The following is a 15,563-nucleotide window of genomic DNA, read 5'->3' as shown; positions in this document are numbered from 1 at the left end:
GGAGGAGGGGGGGCTGCTGTGTGAGATTGTATGGAGGAGGGGGGGCTGCTGTGTGAGATTGTATGGAGGAGGGGGCTGCTGTGCGAGATTGTATGGAGGTCAGGGGGGCTGCTGTGTGAGATTGTATGGAGGAGGGGAGGGGGGCTGTTGTGCGAGATTGTATGGAGGTCAGGGGGGCTGCTGTGTGAGATTGTATGGAGGAGGGGGGGGCTGCTGTGTGAGATTGTATGGAGGGGAGGGGGGCTGCTGTGTGATATTGTATGGAGGGGGGGCTGCTGTGTGAGATTGTATGGAGGGGGGCTGCTGTGTGAGATTGTATGGAGGGGAGGGGGGCTGCTGTGCGAGATTGTATGGAGGGGAGGGGGGCTGCTGTGTGATATTGTATGGAGGGGGGGGCTGCTGTGTGAGATTGTATGGAGGGGGGGCTGCTGTGTGATATTGCATGGAGGGGGGGGCTGCTGTGCGATATTGTATGGAGGAGGGGGGGGCTGCTGTGCGATATTGTATGGAGGAGGGGGGGCTGCTGTGCGAGATTGTATGGAGGAGGGGGGCTGCTGTGCGAGATTGTATGGAGGGGAGGGGGGCTGCTGTATGAGATTGTATGGAGGAGGGGGGCTGCTGTGTGAGATTGTATGGAGGAGGGGGGCTGCTGTGTGAGATTGTATGGAGGAGGGGGGGCTGCTGTGCGAGATTGTATGGAGGAGGGGGGGCTGCTGTGTGATATTGTATGGAGGAGGGGGGGCTGCTGTGTGAGATTGTATGGAGGAGGGGGGGCTGCTGTGTGAGATTGTATGGAGGAGGGGGGGCTGCTGTGTGAGATTGTATGGAGGGGAGGGGGGCTGTTGTGCGAGATTGTATGGAGGGGGGCTGCTGTGTGAGATTGTATGGAGGAGGGGAGGGGGGCTGTTGTGCGAGATTGTATGGAGGGGGGCTGTTGTGCGAGATTGTATGGAGGGGAGGGGGGCTGTTGCATACATTAGTCCTGGGTGCCTGTCGTTTAAAACACCAGGCACCCGGGGATATGGTGCTCACGAGCGGGCGCCATCTCTAAATACCAAACTGCCAACGTACTGTATATTTACGTTGGGCGGCTGGGAAGGGGTTAAAGCACTATACGATGCAGGGAGGCCCCTTGTAGCAGTAGATGCTGGACAGCAGGCGGCTTAGTGTGGAGGTCTGTGCACATCTCTATCCACAGCTACAAGCTCCGAGCGGAGAGACGAACGCCAGCGGACAGTGAAAAAAAAAAAAAAAAAAGTTAATTTAAAAAAATTGGATAAAACTATTAGTTTTTATTAAAGACAAGAAAACAGACATGTACAGGAGAAGATATCAGGCAGGGGAGACATGATAACTAGGATTGTATGGGATTGTATGCTGAGGGTGGAGAGCTGCTGTGCAAGATTGTATGGAGGAGGGGGGGCTGCTGTGTGAGATTGTATGGAGGAGGGGGGGCTGCTGTGTGAGATTGTATGGAGGAGGGGGGGGGGCTGTTGTGCGAGATTGTATGGAGGGGAGGGGGGCTGCTGTGTGAGATTGTATGGAGGGGGGGGCTGCTGTGTGAGATTGTATGGAGGGGGGGCTGCTGTGTGATATTGCATGGAGGGGGGGGCTGCTGTGCGATATTGTATGGAGGAGGGGGGGGCTGTGTGATATTGTATGGAGGGGGGGGCTGCTGTGTGAGATTGTATGGAGGAGGGGGGGCTGCTGTGTGAGATTGTATGGAAAAGGGGGGGCTGCTGTGTGAGATTGTATGGAGGAGGGGGCTGCTGTGCGAGATTGTATGGAGGTCAGGGGGGCTGCTGTGTGAGATTGTATGGAGGAGGGGAGGGGGGCTGTTGTGCGAGATTGTATGGAGGTCAGGGGGGCTGCTGTGTGAGATTGTATGGAGGAGGGGGGGGCTGCTGTGTGAGATTGTATGGAGGAGGGGGGGGGGGGGCTGTTGTGCGAGATTGTATGGAGGTCAGGGGGGCTGCTGTGTGAGATTGTATGGAGGGGGGGGGCTGTTGTGCGAGATTGTATGGAGGTCAGAGGGGCTGCTGTGTGAGATTGTATGGAGGAGGGGGGGGGCTGCTGTGTGAGATTGTATGGAGGGGAGGGGGGCTGCTGTGTGAGATTGTATGGAGGAGGGGGGGGGGGCTGTTGTGCGAGATTGTATGGAGGGGAGGGGGGCTGCTGTGTGAGATTGTATGGAGGGGGGGGCTGCTGTGTGAGATTGTATGGAGGGGGGGCTGCTGTGTGATATTGCATGGAGGGGGGGGCTGCTGTGCGATATTGTATGGAGGAGGGGGGGGGCTGTGTGATATTGTATGGAGGGGGGGGCTGCTGTGTGAGATTGTATGGAGGAGGGGGGGCTGCTGTGTGAGATTGTATGGAGGAGGGGGGGCTGCTGTGTGAGATTGTATGGAGGAGGGGGCTGCTGTGCGAGATTGTATGGAGGTCAGGGGGGCTGCTGTGTGAGATTGTATGGAGGAGGGGAGGGGGGCTGTTGTGCGAGATTGTATGGAGGTCAGGGGGGCTGCTGTGTGAGATTGTATGGAGGAGGGGGGGGCTGCTGTGTGAGATTGTATGGAGGAGGGGGGGGGGGCTGTTGTGCGAGATTGTATGGAGGTCAGGGGGGCTGCTGTGTGAGATTGTATGGAGGGGGGGGGCTGTTGTGCGAGATTGTATGGAGGTCAGAGGGGCTGCTGTGTGAGATTGTATGGAGGAGGGGGGGGGCTGCTGTGTGAGATTGTATGGAGGGGAGGGGGGCTGCTGTGTGATATTGTATGGAGGGGAGGGGGGCTGCTGTGTGAGATTGTATGGAGGGGGGCTGCTGTGTGAGATTGTATGGAGGGGGGGCTGCTGTGTGAGATTGTATGGAGGGGGGCTGCTGTGTGAGATTGTATGGAGGGGAGGGGGGCTGCTGTGCGAGATTGTATGGAGGGGAGGGGGGCTGCTGTGTGATATTGTATGGAGGGGGGGCTGCTGTGTGAGATTGTATGGAGGGGGGGCTGCTGTGTGATATTGTATGGAGGGGGGGGCTGCTGTGCGATATTGTATGGAGGAGGGGGGGGCTGCTGTGCGATATTGTATGGAGGAGGGGGGCTGCTGTGCGAGATTGTATGGAGGAGGGGGGGCTGCTGTGCGAGATTGTATGGAGGGGAGGGGGGCTGCTGTATGAGATTGTATGGAGGAGGGGGGCTGCTGTGTGAGATTGTATGGAGGAGGGGGGGCTGCTGTGTGATATTGTATGGAGGAGGGGGGCTGCTGTGTGAGATTGTATGGAGGAGGGGGGGCTGCTGTGTGATATTGTATGGAGGAGGGGGGGCTGCTGTGCGAGATTGTATGGAGGAGGGGGGGCTGCTGTGTGATATTGTATGGAGGAGGGGGGGCTGCTGTGTGAGATTGTATGGAGGAGGGGGGGCTGCTGTGTGAGATTGTATGGAGGGGAGGGGGGCTGTTGTGCGAGATTGTATGGAGGGGGGCTGCTGTGTGAGATTGTATGGAGGAGGGGAGGGGGGCTGTTGTGCGAGATTGTATGGAGGGGGGCTGTTGTGCGAGATTGTATGGAGGGGAGGGGGGCTGTTGTGCGAGATTGTATGGAGGTGGGGGGGCTGCTGTGCGAGATTGTATGGAGGGGAGGGGGGCTGTTGTGCGAGATTGTATGGAGGTGGGGGGGCTGCTGTGCGAGATTGTATGGAGGAGGGGGGCTGCTGTGCGAGATTGTATGGAGGAGGGGGGGCTGCTGTGTGATATTGTATGGAGGAGGGGGGGCTGCTGTGTGAGATTGTATGGAGGGGGGGGGGCTGTTGTGCGAGATTGTATGGAGGGGGGCTGCTGTGCGATATTGTATGGAGGAGGGGGGGCTGCTGTGCGAGATTGTATGGAGGAGGGGGGGCTGCTGTGCGAGATTGTATGGAGGGGAGGGGGGCTGCTGTATGAGATTGTATGGAGGAGGGGGGCTGCTGTGTGAGATTGTATGGAGGAGGGGGGCTGCTGTGTGAGATTGTATGGAGGAGGGGGGGGCTGCTGTGTGATATTGTATGGAGGAGGGGGGGCTGCTGTGTGATATTGTATGGAGGAGGGGGGGCTGCTGTGTGAGATTGTATGGAGGGGAGGGGGGCTGCTGTGTGAGATTGTATGGAGGAGGGGAGGGGGGCTGTTGTGCGAGATTGTATGGAGGGGGGCTGTTGTGTGATATTGCATGGAGGGGGGGGCTGCTGTGCGATATTGTATGGAGGAGGGGGGGGGCTGTGTGATATTGTATGGAGGGGGGGGGGGCTGTGTGAGATTGTATGGAGGAGGGGGGGCTGCTGTGTGAGATTGTATGGAGGAGGGGGGGCTGCTGTGTGAGATTGTATGGAGGAGGGGGCTGCTGTGCGAGATTGTATGGAGGTCAGGGGGGCTGCTGTGTGAGATTGTATGGAGGAGGGGAGGGGGGCTGTTGTGCGAGATTGTATGGAGGTCAGGGGGGCTGCTGTGTGAGATTGTATGGAGGAGGGGGGGGGCTGCTGTGTGAGATTGTATGGAGGAGGGGGGGGGGGGCTGTTGTGCGAGATTGTATGGAGGTCAGGGGGGCTGCTGTGTGAGATTGTATGGAGGGGGGGGGCTGTTGTGCGAGATTGTATGGAGGTCAGAGGGGCTGGCTGTTGTGCGAGATTGTATGGAGGTCAGGGGGGCTGCTGTGTGAGATTGTATGGAGGGGGGGGGCTGTTGTGCGAGATTGTATGGAGGTCAGAGGGGCTGCTGTGTGAGATTGTATGGAGGAGGGGGGGGGCTGCTGTGTGAGATTGTATGGAGGGGAGGGGGGCTGCTGTGTGATATTGTATGGAGGGGAGGGGGGCTGCTGTGTGATATTGTATGGAGGGGGGGCTGCTGTGTGAGATTGTATGGAGGGGGGCTGCTGTGTGATATTGTATGGAGGGGGGGCTGCTGTGTGAGATTGTATGGAGGGGGGCTGCTGTGTGAGATTGTATGGAGGGGAGGGGGGCTGCTGTGCGAGATTGTATGGAGGGGAGGGGGGCTGCTGTGTGATATTGTATGGAGGGGGGGGCTGCTGTGTGAGATTGTATGGAGGAGGGGGGGCTGCTGTGTGATATTGCATGGAGGGGGGGGCTGCTGTGCGATATTGTATGGAGGAGGGGGGGGCTGCTGTGCGATATTGTATGGAGGAGGGGGGGCTGCTGTGCGAGATTGTATGGAGGGGAGGGGGGCTGCTGTATGAGATTGTATGGAGGAGGGGGGGGCTGCTGTGTGAGATTGTATGGAGGAGGGGGGCTGCTGTGTGAGATTGTATGGAGGAGGGGGGGCTGCTGTGCGAGATTGTATGGAGGAGGGGGGGCTGCTGTGTGATATTGTATGGAGGAGGGGGGGCTGCTGTGTGAGATTGTATGGAGGAGGGGGGGCTGCTGTGTGAGATTGTATGGAGGGGAGGGGGGCTGTTGTGCGAGATTGTATGGAGGGGGGCTGCTGTGTGAGATTGTATGGAGGAGGGGAGGGGGGCTGTTGTGCGAGATTGTATGGAGGTGGGGGGGCTGCTGTGCGAGATTGTATGGAGGAGGGGGGCTGCTGTGCGAGATTGTATGGAGGAGGGGGGGCTGCTGTGTGATATTGTATGGAGGAGGGGGGGCTGCTGTGTGAGATTGTATGGAGGGGGGGGGGGTGTTGTGCGAGATTGTATGGAGGTCAGGGGGGCTGCTGTGTGAGATTGTATGGAGGAGGGGGGGGCTGTTGTGCGAGATTGTATGGAGGGGAGGGGGGCTGCTGTGTGATATTGTATGGAGGGGAGGGGGGCTGCTGTGTGATATTGTATGGAGGGGGGGCTGCTGTGTGAGATTGTATGGAGGGGGGGCTGCTGTGCGAGATTGTATGGAGGGGAGGGGGGCTGCTGTGCGAGATTGTATGGAGGAGGGGAGGGGGGCTGTTGTGCGAGATTGTATGGAGGGGAGGGGGGCTGTTGTGCGAGATTGTATGGAGGAGGGGAGGGGGGCTGTTGTGCGAGATTGTATGGAGGGGGGCTGTTGTGCGAGATTGTATGGAGGGGAGGGGGGCTGTTGTGCGAGATTGTATGGAGGTGGGGGGGCTGCTGTGCGAGATTGTATGGAGGAGGGGAGGGGGGCTGTTGTGCGAGATTGTATGGAGGGGAGGGGGGCTGCTGTGTGAGATTGTATGGCGGGGGGCTGTTGTGCGAGATTGTATGGCGGGGGGCTGTTGTGCGAGATTGTATGGAGGGGAGGGGGGCTGCTGTGTGATATTGTATGGAGGGGGGGGGGGGTGTCTTGTGGAATTATGCTGAGACTTATTTGCATATTAATAAAATGCTGGATTTCTGTTCATCCAATCTGTGTAGTTAGTTTACTATGGGTACATTCACACAGCATGTGTGGAGGAGGGGGGGGGGGCTGTGTGAGATTGTATGGAGGAGGGGGGGGGGGGGCTGTTGTGCGAGATTGTATGGAGGAGGGGGGGGCTGCTGTGTGAGATTGTATGGAGGAGGGGGGGGGGGCTGTTGTGCGAGATTGTATGGAGGTCAGGGGGGCTGCTGTGTGAGATTGTATGGAGGGGGGGGGCTGTTGTGCGAGATTGTATGGAGGTCAGAGGGGCTGCTGTGTGAGATTGTATGGAGGAGGGGGGGGGCTGCTGTGTGAGATTGTATGGAGGGGAGGGGGGCTGCTGTGTGATATTGTATGGAGGGGAGGGGGGCTGCTGTGTGAGATTGTATGGAGGGGGGCTGCTGTGTGAGATTGTATGGAGGGGGGGCTGCTGTGTGAGATTGTATGGAGGGGGGCTGCTGTGTGAGATTGTATGGAGGGGAGGGGGGCTGCTGTGCGAGATTGTATGGAGGGGAGGGGGGCTGCTGTGTGATATTGTATGGAGGGGGGGCTGCTGTGTGAGATTGTATGGAGGGGGGGCTGCTGTGTGATATTGCATGGAGGGGGGGGCTGCTGTGCGATATTGTATGGAGGAGGGGGGGGCTGCTGTGCGATATTGTATGGAGGAGGGGGGCTGCTGTGCGAGATTGTATGGAGGAGGGGGGGCTGCTGTGCGAGATTGTATGGAGGGGAGGGGGGCTGCTGTATGAGATTGTATGGAGGAGGGGGGCTGCTGTGTGAGATTGTATGGAGGAGGGGGGGCTGCTGTGTGATATTGTATGGAGGAGGGGGGCTGCTGTGTGAGATTGTATGGAGGAGGGGGGGCTGCTGTGTGATATTGTATGGAGGAGGGGGGGCTGCTGTGCGAGATTGTATGGAGGAGGGGGGGCTGCTGTGTGATATTGTATGGAGGAGGGGGGGCTGCTGTGTGAGATTGTATGGAGGAGGGGGGGCTGCTGTGTGAGATTGTATGGAGGGGAGGGGGGCTGTTGTGCGAGATTGTATGGAGGGGGGCTGCTGTGTGAGATTGTATGGAGGAGGGGAGGGGGGCTGTTGTGCGAGATTGTATGGAGGGGGGCTGTTGTGCGAGATTGTATGGAGGGGAGGGGGGCTGTTGTGCGAGATTGTATGGAGGTGGGGGGGCTGCTGTGCGAGATTGTATGGAGGGGAGGGGGGCTGTTGTGCGAGATTGTATGGAGGTGGGGGGGCTGCTGTGCGAGATTGTATGGAGGAGGGGGGCTGCTGTGCGAGATTGTATGGAGGAGGGGGGGCTGCTGTGTGATATTGTATGGAGGAGGGGGGCTGCTGTGTGAGATTGTATGGAGGGGGGGGGGCTGTTGTGCGAGATTGTATGGAGGGGGGCTGCTGTGCGATATTGTATGGAGGAGGGGGGGCTGCTGTGCGAGATTGTATGGAGGAGGGGGGGCTGCTGTGCGAGATTGTATGGAGGGGAGGGGGGCTGCTGTATGAGATTGTATGGAGGAGGGGGGCTGCTGTGTGAGATTGTATGGAGGAGGGGGGCTGCTGTGTGAGATTGTATGGAGGAGGGGGGGGCTGCTGTGTGATATTGTATGGAGGAGGGGGGGCTGCTGTGTGATATTGTATGGAGGAGGGGGGGCTGCTGTGTGAGATTGTATGGAGGGGAGGGGGGCTGCTGTGTGAGATTGTATGGAGGAGGGGAGGGGGGCTGTTGTGCGAGATTGTATGGAGGGGGGCTGTTGTGTGATATTGCATGGAGGGGGGGGGCTGCTGTGCGATATTGTATGGAGGAGGGGGGGGGCTGTGTGATATTGTATGGAGGGGGGGGCTGCTGTGTGAGATTGTATGGAGGAGGGGGGGCTGCTGTGTGAGATTGTATGGAGGAGGGGGGGCTGCTGTGTGAGATTGTATGGAGGAGGGGGCTGCTGTGCGAGATTGTATGGAGGTCAGGGGGGCTGCTGTGTGAGATTGTATGGAGGAGGGGAGGGGGGCTGTTGTGCGAGATTGTATGGAGGTCAGGGGGGCTGCTGTGTGAGATTGTATGGAGGAGGGGGGGGGCTGCTGTGTGAGATTGTATGGAGGAGGGGGGGGGGGCTGTTGTGCGAGATTGTATGGAGGTCAGGGGGGCTGCTGTGTGAGATTGTATGGAGGGGGGGGGGCTGTTGTGCGAGATTGTATGGAGGTCAGAGGGGCTGCTGTGTGAGATTGTATGGAGGAGGGGGGGGGGCTGCTGTGTGAGATTGTATGGAGGGGAGGGGGGCTGCTGTGTGATATTGTATGGAGGGGAGGGGGGCTGCTGTGTGATATTGTATGGAGGGGGGGCTGCTGTGTGAGATTGTATGGAGGGGGGCTGCTGTGTGATATTGTATGGAGGGGGGGCTGCTGTGTGAGATTGTATGGAGGGGGGCTGCTGTGTGAGATTGTATGGAGGGGAGGGGGGCTGCTGTGCGAGATTGTATGGAGGGGAGGGGGGCTGCTGTGTGATATTGTATGGAGGGGGGGGCTGCTGTGTGAGATTGTATGGAGGAGGGGGGGCTGCTGTGTGATATTGCATGGAGGGGGGGGGGGCTGTGCGATATTGTATGGAGGAGGGGGGGGCTGCTGTGCGATATTGTATGGAGGAGGGGGGGCTGCTGTGCGAGATTGTATGGAGGGGAGGGGGGCTGCTGTATGAGATTGTATGGAGGAGGGGGGGGCTGCTGTGTGAGATTGTATGGAGGAGGGGGGCTGCTGTGTGAGATTGTATGGAGGAGGGGGGGCTGCTGTGCGAGATTGTATGGAGGAGGGGGGGCTGCTGTGTGATATTGTATGGAGGAGGGGGGGCTGCTGTGTGAGATTGTATGGAGGAGGGGGGGCTGCTGTGTGAGATTGTATGGAGGGGAGGGGGGCTGTTGTGCGAGATTGTATGGAGGGGGGCTGCTGTGTGAGATTGTATGGAGGAGGGGAGGGGGGCTGTTGTGCGAGATTGTATGGAGGTGGGGGGGCTGCTGTGCGAGATTGTATGGAGGAGGGGGGCTGCTGTGCGAGATTGTATGGAGGAGGGGGGGCTGCTGTGTGATATTGTATGGAGGAGGGGGGGCTGCTGTGTGAGATTGTATGGAGGGGGGGGGGCTGTTGTGCGAGATTGTATGGAGGTCAGGGGGGCTGCTGTGTGAGATTGTATGGAGGAGGGGGGGGCTGTTGTGCGAGATTGTATGGAGGGGAGGGGGGCTGCTGTGTGATATTGTATGGAGGGGAGGGGGGCTGCTGTGTGATATTGTATGGAGGGGGGGCTGCTGTGTGAGATTGTATGGAGGGGGGGCTGCTGTGCGAGATTGTATGGAGGGGAGGGGGGCTGCTGTGCGAGATTGTATGGAGGAGGGGAGGGGGGCTGTTGTGCGAGATTGTATGGAGGGGAGGGGGGCTGTTGTGCGAGATTGTATGGAGGAGGGGAGGGGGGCTGTTGTGCGAGATTGTATGGAGGGGGGCTGTTGTGCGAGATTGTATGGAGGGGAGGGGGGCTGTTGTGCGAGATTGTATGGAGGTGGGGGGGCTGCTGTGCGAGATTGTATGGAGGAGGGGAGGGGGGCTGTTGTGCGAGATTGTATGGAGGGGAGGGGGGCTGCTGTGTGAGATTGTATGGCGGGGGGCTGTTGTGCGAGATTGTATGGCGGGGGGCTGTTGTGCGAGATTGTATGGAGGGGAGGGGGGCTGCTGTGTGATATTGTATGGAGGGGGGGGGGGTGTCTTGTGGAATTATGCTGAGACTTATTTGCATATTAATAAAATGCTGGATTTCTGTTCATCCAATCTGTGTAGTTAGTTTACTATGGGTACATTCACACAGCAGCCCCCCCCCCCCCCCCCCCCCCCCCCCCCCCAAGCATATGATCCCACACATCCATCCACCCCCCCCCCCCCAGCATACAAACCACACAGCACCCCCGCCCCCTGCCCCCCGAATTCTATCTCACACAGCAGCCCCCGCTGCATACAATCCTCAGCCCCTCCCGCACTCTCACATCCCCCCCTCCCGCACTGTCACTCTCTCCTCTCAGTGCTGTAGCCGTCCCTGACCTCCCTACTGTGCAAACAGTCAGTCAGTGCCTGTGACAGCAGAGCACGCTGGCTGCCGCCGACCCACGTGACCGAGGGATGTCACGTGATATTCTAACGTCAGGAGGTCCTACATAGTATAGTATCAGCCTTTACCTCTCAGTGATGGCGGTGCCCCGGTTGGTTCTCATCTTCAGCGGGAAAAGGAAATCAGGGAAAGATTATATCACGGAGCGGCTCCGAGCTAGGTGACCGGAGAGGGGGAGGGGCAGAGTGCCGGTGACCGGAGAGGGGGAGGGGCAGAGTGCCAGTGACCGGAGGGGGGAGGGGCAGAGTGCCAGTGACCGGAGGGGGGAGGGGCAGAGTGCCAGTGACCGGAGGGGGGAGGGGCAGAGTGCCAGTGACCGGAGGGGGGGGGGCAGAGTGCCGGTGACCGGAGAGGGGGAGGGGCAGAGTGCCGGTGACCGGAGAGGGGGAGGGGCAGAGTGCCAGTGACCGGAGGGGGGAGGGGCAGAGTGCCAGTGACCGGAGGGGGGAGGGGCAGAGTGCAGGTGACCAGAGAGGGGGAGGGGGGCAGAGTGCAGGTGACAAGAGAGGGGGAGGGGGGCAGAGTGCAGGTGACAAGAGAGGGGGAGGGGGCAGAGTGCAGGTGACAAGAGAGGGGGAGGGGGGCAGAGTGCAGGTGACTAGAGAGGGGGAGGGGGGCAGAGTGCAGGTGACAAGAGAGGGGGAGGGGGGCAGAGTGCAGTTGACTAGAGAGGGGGAGGGGGGCAGAGTGCAGGTGACAAGAGAGGGGGAGGGGGGCAGAGTGCAGGTGACAAGAGAGGGGGAGGGGGGCAGAGTGCAGGTGACAAGAGAGGGGGAGGGGGGCAGAGTGCAGGTGACTAGAGAGGGGGAGGGGGGCAGAGTGCAGTTGACTAGAGAGGGGGAGGGGGGCAGAGTGCAGTTGACTAGAGAGGGGGAGGGGGGCAGAGTGCAGTTGACTAGAGAGGGGGAGGGGGGCAGAGTGCAGTTGACTAGAGAGGGGGAGGGGGGCAGAGTGCAGTTGACTAGAGAGGGGGAGGGGGGCAGAGTGCAGGTCACCAGAGAGGGGGAGGGGGGCAGAGTGCGGGGGAGGGGGTAGAGTGCAGGTGACAAGAGAGGGGGGCAGAGTGCGGGGGAGGGGGTAGAGTGCAGGTGACAAGAGAGGGGGGCAGAGTGCAGGTGAGGGGAGGGGGGCAGAGTGCAGGTGAGGGGAGGGGGGCAGAGTGCGGGGGAGGGGTAGAGTGCAGGTGACCGGGGAGGGGGGCAGAGTGCAGGTGACCAGAGAGTCAGGTGAGGGGAGGGGGGCAGAGTGCAGGTGACCAGAGAGTCAGGTGAGGGGAGGGGGGCAGAGTGTCGGGGAGGGGGGGCAGAGTGTCGGGGAGGGGGGGCAGAGTGTCGGGGAGGGGGGGGCAGAGTGTCGGAGGGGGGGCAGAGTGTCGGGGAGGGGGGGCAGAGTGTCGGGGAGGGGGGGGGCAGAGTGTCGGGGAGGGGGGCAGAGTGTCGGTGACCGGAGGGGGGCAGAGTGCTGGCATTTTTGGGGTGATGTATGAACCCTTTTTTTCCTCTGGTGTCTTTCAGTTTGGGTGGGGACGTGTGCGCCATCCTGCGCTTGTCTGGGCCCCTGAAGCAGCAGTTTGCTCTGGTAAGTACTGCCTGTGTGGCCCCTGCACATCCTCTCCCCAGGCCCCTGCTGACACACATGGGGGTAGCTCAGCAGTCACCCTGCCGCCTCCCTCCTTCCACAGGAGCGGGGTCTGGACTTTGAGCGCCTCCTGGATGCCACTGAGTATAAGGAGCGGTACCGGGCCGACATGATCCGCTGGGGGGAGGAGAAGAGGCGAGCGGACCCCGGATTCTTCTGCCGTCTGATTGTGGAGGGGGTGACGCAGCCGGTGTGGGTAGGAGACCACGCTTCTTCTGTTGCCTTGTGGTGATGTGCCCTCCAGGTGGCGCTGTCTGATGCAGAACGTCTCTGTCTTCCCAGATCATCAGCGACGCCCGCCGCAGGTCAGACGTGGACTGGTTCCTGGAGGCTTACAGGGACGTGACACAGACGGTTCGTGTGGAGGCCTCTTTGGAAAGCCGGCAGTCTAGAGGCTGGGTGTACGCCCCGGGTGAGTCCCTCACTGACCTCCACCATATTCCCCCTTAAGACACACATTCCCGGACCCCAAGCAGTGACCCGGACTCTTTCTGTGCAGAGGTGGATGATGCAGAGTCGGAGTGTGGCCTGGACACCGGGGTGACGTTTGATTGGATCATCACCAATGACGGGGACGAGGTGTCGCTGGATGAGCAGCTACTTAAAGTGAAGGCCTTTACCCTCAGCAGACTGACGCTCCCGGTGTGAGGGCTGCAGCGGGATCTATGACAATCATCAGCGCTTTCAGGCGAGCATGAGACGGACTCCTGTGATGAAGGGTCTGAACCTTCATCTGTAACAGTCCTGATTAAAGGGGTTGTCCGAGTTATTTTTTGTTCTTTGTATGTTTCTACCTAGGCAAATGTAAGAGCTTTACAATTCACTTACTTTATCTCCAGTTGCTCCTCTCTCAGATTTCACTGAGGGTCACATGACCTGTGATGTCAGCTTCTCTCCCTGCTCTGATAATGGTGCACAAGCCTGAAAGAGCAGATATCAGTCTGTACAGGAGATGTCACTGTGCTGGCCACGCCCCCCTGCACTGCCAGCTGCCGCTTATTGCCCTCTCCCTGGATTCTTAACCCCTTCAGCAGCACAGACTCAGGGCTGAAGGCTTTACCGAGTAGCTGCAGGCAGTGAGGAGACAAATGCTGGACACAGGAGCTGACAGAGGAGTTTTGCAGAGTATTGCACAAGAACAGGTAGGGGGAAGATCCTGTGTGCATCAGCAGTGTCATTGTACAGCTGGGACTTGTAGTCCTACACATACAACATGCTGCTGAGTCTCCCAGCAGGCAGACATGTCACTCAGGGCAGCACTTGTATTCACTCCCTTTGCAGAGCCGGGGGAGGGGCAGAGATTGTTGTTATTGCAGGTAAACAAAGGGCCAGAAGAGAACCAGGGAAATGAGGAAATAGATTTTTTTTTGCCGAAAACTTGCTTTGCTTAGTTATATATTGCTGCCCATCAGATTTACAGTGCTATATATATTTTTTTTCATAACCCGGACAACCCCTTTAAAGGAGATGGAATGGCATCTTGTGTACGGGTGACATCCTCTGTCACGGGTCATATAGATCTCCCCCCCCCCCCCCCCCCGGGACCTCGAGCACAGGAACAGTCCTCCCCTCCCCCCAGGATGTCGAGCATAGGACACATAGTCCGCTGAGCGCGGCTGCTGAGGGGGAGTCCTAGTCCGCTGAGCGCGGCTGCTGAGGGGGAGTCGTAGTCCGCTGAGCGCGGCTGCTGAGGGGGAGTCGTAGTCCGCTGAGCGCGACTGCTGAGGGGGAGTCGTAGTCCGCTGAGCGCGACTGCTGAGGGGGAGTCGTAGTCCGCTGAGCGCGACTACTGAGGGGGAGTCGTAGTCCGCTGAGCGCTGCTGCTGAGGGGAGGGGGTCGTAGTCTGCTGAGCGCTGCTGCTGAGGGGAGGGGGTCGTAGTCCGCTGAGCGCTGCTGCTGAGGGGAGGGGGTCGTAGTCCGCTGTGCGCTGCTGCTGAGGGGACGGGGTCGTAGTCCGCTGAGCGCTGCTGCTGAGGGGAGGGGGTCGTAGTCCGCTGAGTGCTGCTGCTTACTGGATGGCTGCTCTGCTAGCCAGTGCCGGAATGGTATGTCCTGCCGCTGACATTGTGAACTCCATCTTGTTAGAGATTACAGCTCCGGAGTGATCATGATACAGGAGGCGGGGGTGCTGCACTGTGAGTCCAGTGTCCTAGTACTGCCATATCCTCACACCACCATTAATTTCTAGTCTGCGGGGGGCACCCTACTCCAGTCACATCCAGAGCCGCCCTCACTAACCTGCTGTTACATCAGGTCTTATACTCCGGTCACATCCAGAGCTGTCGTCTGTGTTCTGTACATATGAGTGGAGGTTGATGACTGTGCAGATGTTCGGGGGAGGATTCTGTGTGACCAGATGTTTACATTTATAGGCACAGAAGGAAGAGTTAGAAGCTCTGCTGTCTGTCAGGGACAGGAGGAACATCACTCCAGGACTGAAAGAGGAGAACATCAGACTGAAGGGCGCCCCCTGCTGACAGAAGAGACTGCGCACCTCTCTGCCAAGAAGGAGCTGCTGAATGTGCAGGAGAAGCTGGAGGTCCTGGAGAGCGGTGGTGTGGAGAAGGAAGCTCTGAAGGTGGACCTGGATGCCATCTGGCCTCTTTGTCTTTCATGCATCTCCATCCTTCCTTTTCCATCCCTGTCCTTCCTGCTTCTTTGTACTTCTGCCATCATGAGTCCCCTTCATATGATTCTCTATCCATAAAGGGGTTGTCTGCTTTTTACTATTGATGACTTATCCTTAGGATAGGTCAATATCAGATTGGTGGGACTCCCGGCACCCCCGCCATTCACTTCTATGGGCCGGCTCTGTAGTATTACACCGATTACCACTGCAATAGCTGCAACGAGCAGGTAAACGGAGCAGAGAAGGCGGCGCTCGCATGAGCTGATCGGCAAGGGTGCCAGGAGTCAGACCCCCGCTGATCTGAGATCGATGACCTGTCTTCAGGATAGAAAAATGCAGATGGTATCAGCAGCATCTCACATCATCGACTTTATTTGGACTTCAAAGCAGTAATACAAATGGCAACGTTTCGGCTCAAAGCAGTAATACAAATGGCAACGTTTCGGCTCAAAGCAGTAATACAAATGGCAACGTTTCGGCTGATACACAGCCTTTGTCAAGCTTGACAAAGGCTGTGTATCAGCCGAAACGTTGCCATTTGTATTACTGCTTTGAAGTCCGAATAAAGTCGATGATGTGAGATGCTGCTGATACTGTCTGCATTTTTCTACATATTCTGGCCGTTGGATCCAAGGCCATCGGTGAGGCTGTTGCATCTATTTGGATAAATCAACAAGGACCGAGTGGTGCTGCTTCTACATTTTGTTTATTGCTATCTTGAGGATAGGTCATCAATAGTAAGAAGCGGACAACTGCTTTAATGCTTTCCCTTCATGTGTGGCTCTTCTGCCTTTGTACTTGTTTTCGCCATTCTTCATGCTTCCTCTTTCTTCAGACTTT

The 15,563-nt window shown here is 58.4% G+C and overlaps 1 protein-coding gene across 2 annotated transcripts; it reads left to right on the top strand.

The window, feature by feature from the left end:
• Nucleotides 1-10,463: 10,463 nt before the first annotated feature.
• On the top strand, nt 10,464-15,000 carry PMVK (phosphomevalonate kinase). Of its 2 annotated transcripts, XM_040423111.1 has the most exons (6): nt 10,464-10,615; nt 11,970-12,033; nt 12,137-12,289; nt 12,376-12,505; nt 12,593-12,781; nt 14,467-15,000. In XM_040423111.1, the coding sequence occupies exons 1-5, from the start codon at nt 10,533-10,535 to the stop codon at nt 12,739-12,741; spliced, it is 579 nt and encodes a 192-aa protein (XP_040279045.1). In that variant the 5' UTR covers nt 10,464-10,532; the 3' UTR covers nt 12,742-12,781; nt 14,467-15,000. The 2 variants fall into 2 exon arrangements, with proteins under 2 accessions (XP_040279045.1, XP_040279044.1); XM_040423110.1 differs by lacking the exon at nt 14,467-15,000 and having other exon boundaries at nt 12,593-12,859.
• Nucleotides 15,001-15,563: the final 563 nt, after the last annotated feature.

The sequence above is a fragment of the Bufo bufo genome, chromosome 3, assembly GCF_905171765.1.
Source record: "Bufo bufo chromosome 3, aBufBuf1.1, whole genome shotgun sequence".
Lineage (NCBI taxonomy): Eukaryota > Metazoa > Chordata > Amphibia > Anura > Bufonidae > Bufo > Bufo bufo.
Note: the sequence above shows the minus strand (reverse complement) of the source record. Positions and strands in the feature narration are given on the sequence as shown.

What these genes read in the sequence shown, in the direction of transcription:
- PMVK (XM_040423111.1), top strand. Translation starts at nt 10,533, where the DNA reads ATGGCGGTGCCCCGGTTGGTTCTCATCTTCAGCGGGAAAAGGAAATCA. An exon ending in ACGGAGCGGCTCCGAGCTAG is followed by an intron (nt 10,616 to 11,969) that starts GTGACCGGAGAG and finishes GGTGTCTTTCAG; the next exon opens with TTTGGGTGGGGACGTGTGCG. An exon ending in AGGCTGGGTGTACGCCCCGG is followed by an intron (nt 12,506 to 12,592) that starts GTGAGTCCCTCA and finishes CTTTCTGTGCAG; the next exon opens with AGGTGGATGATGCAGAGTCG.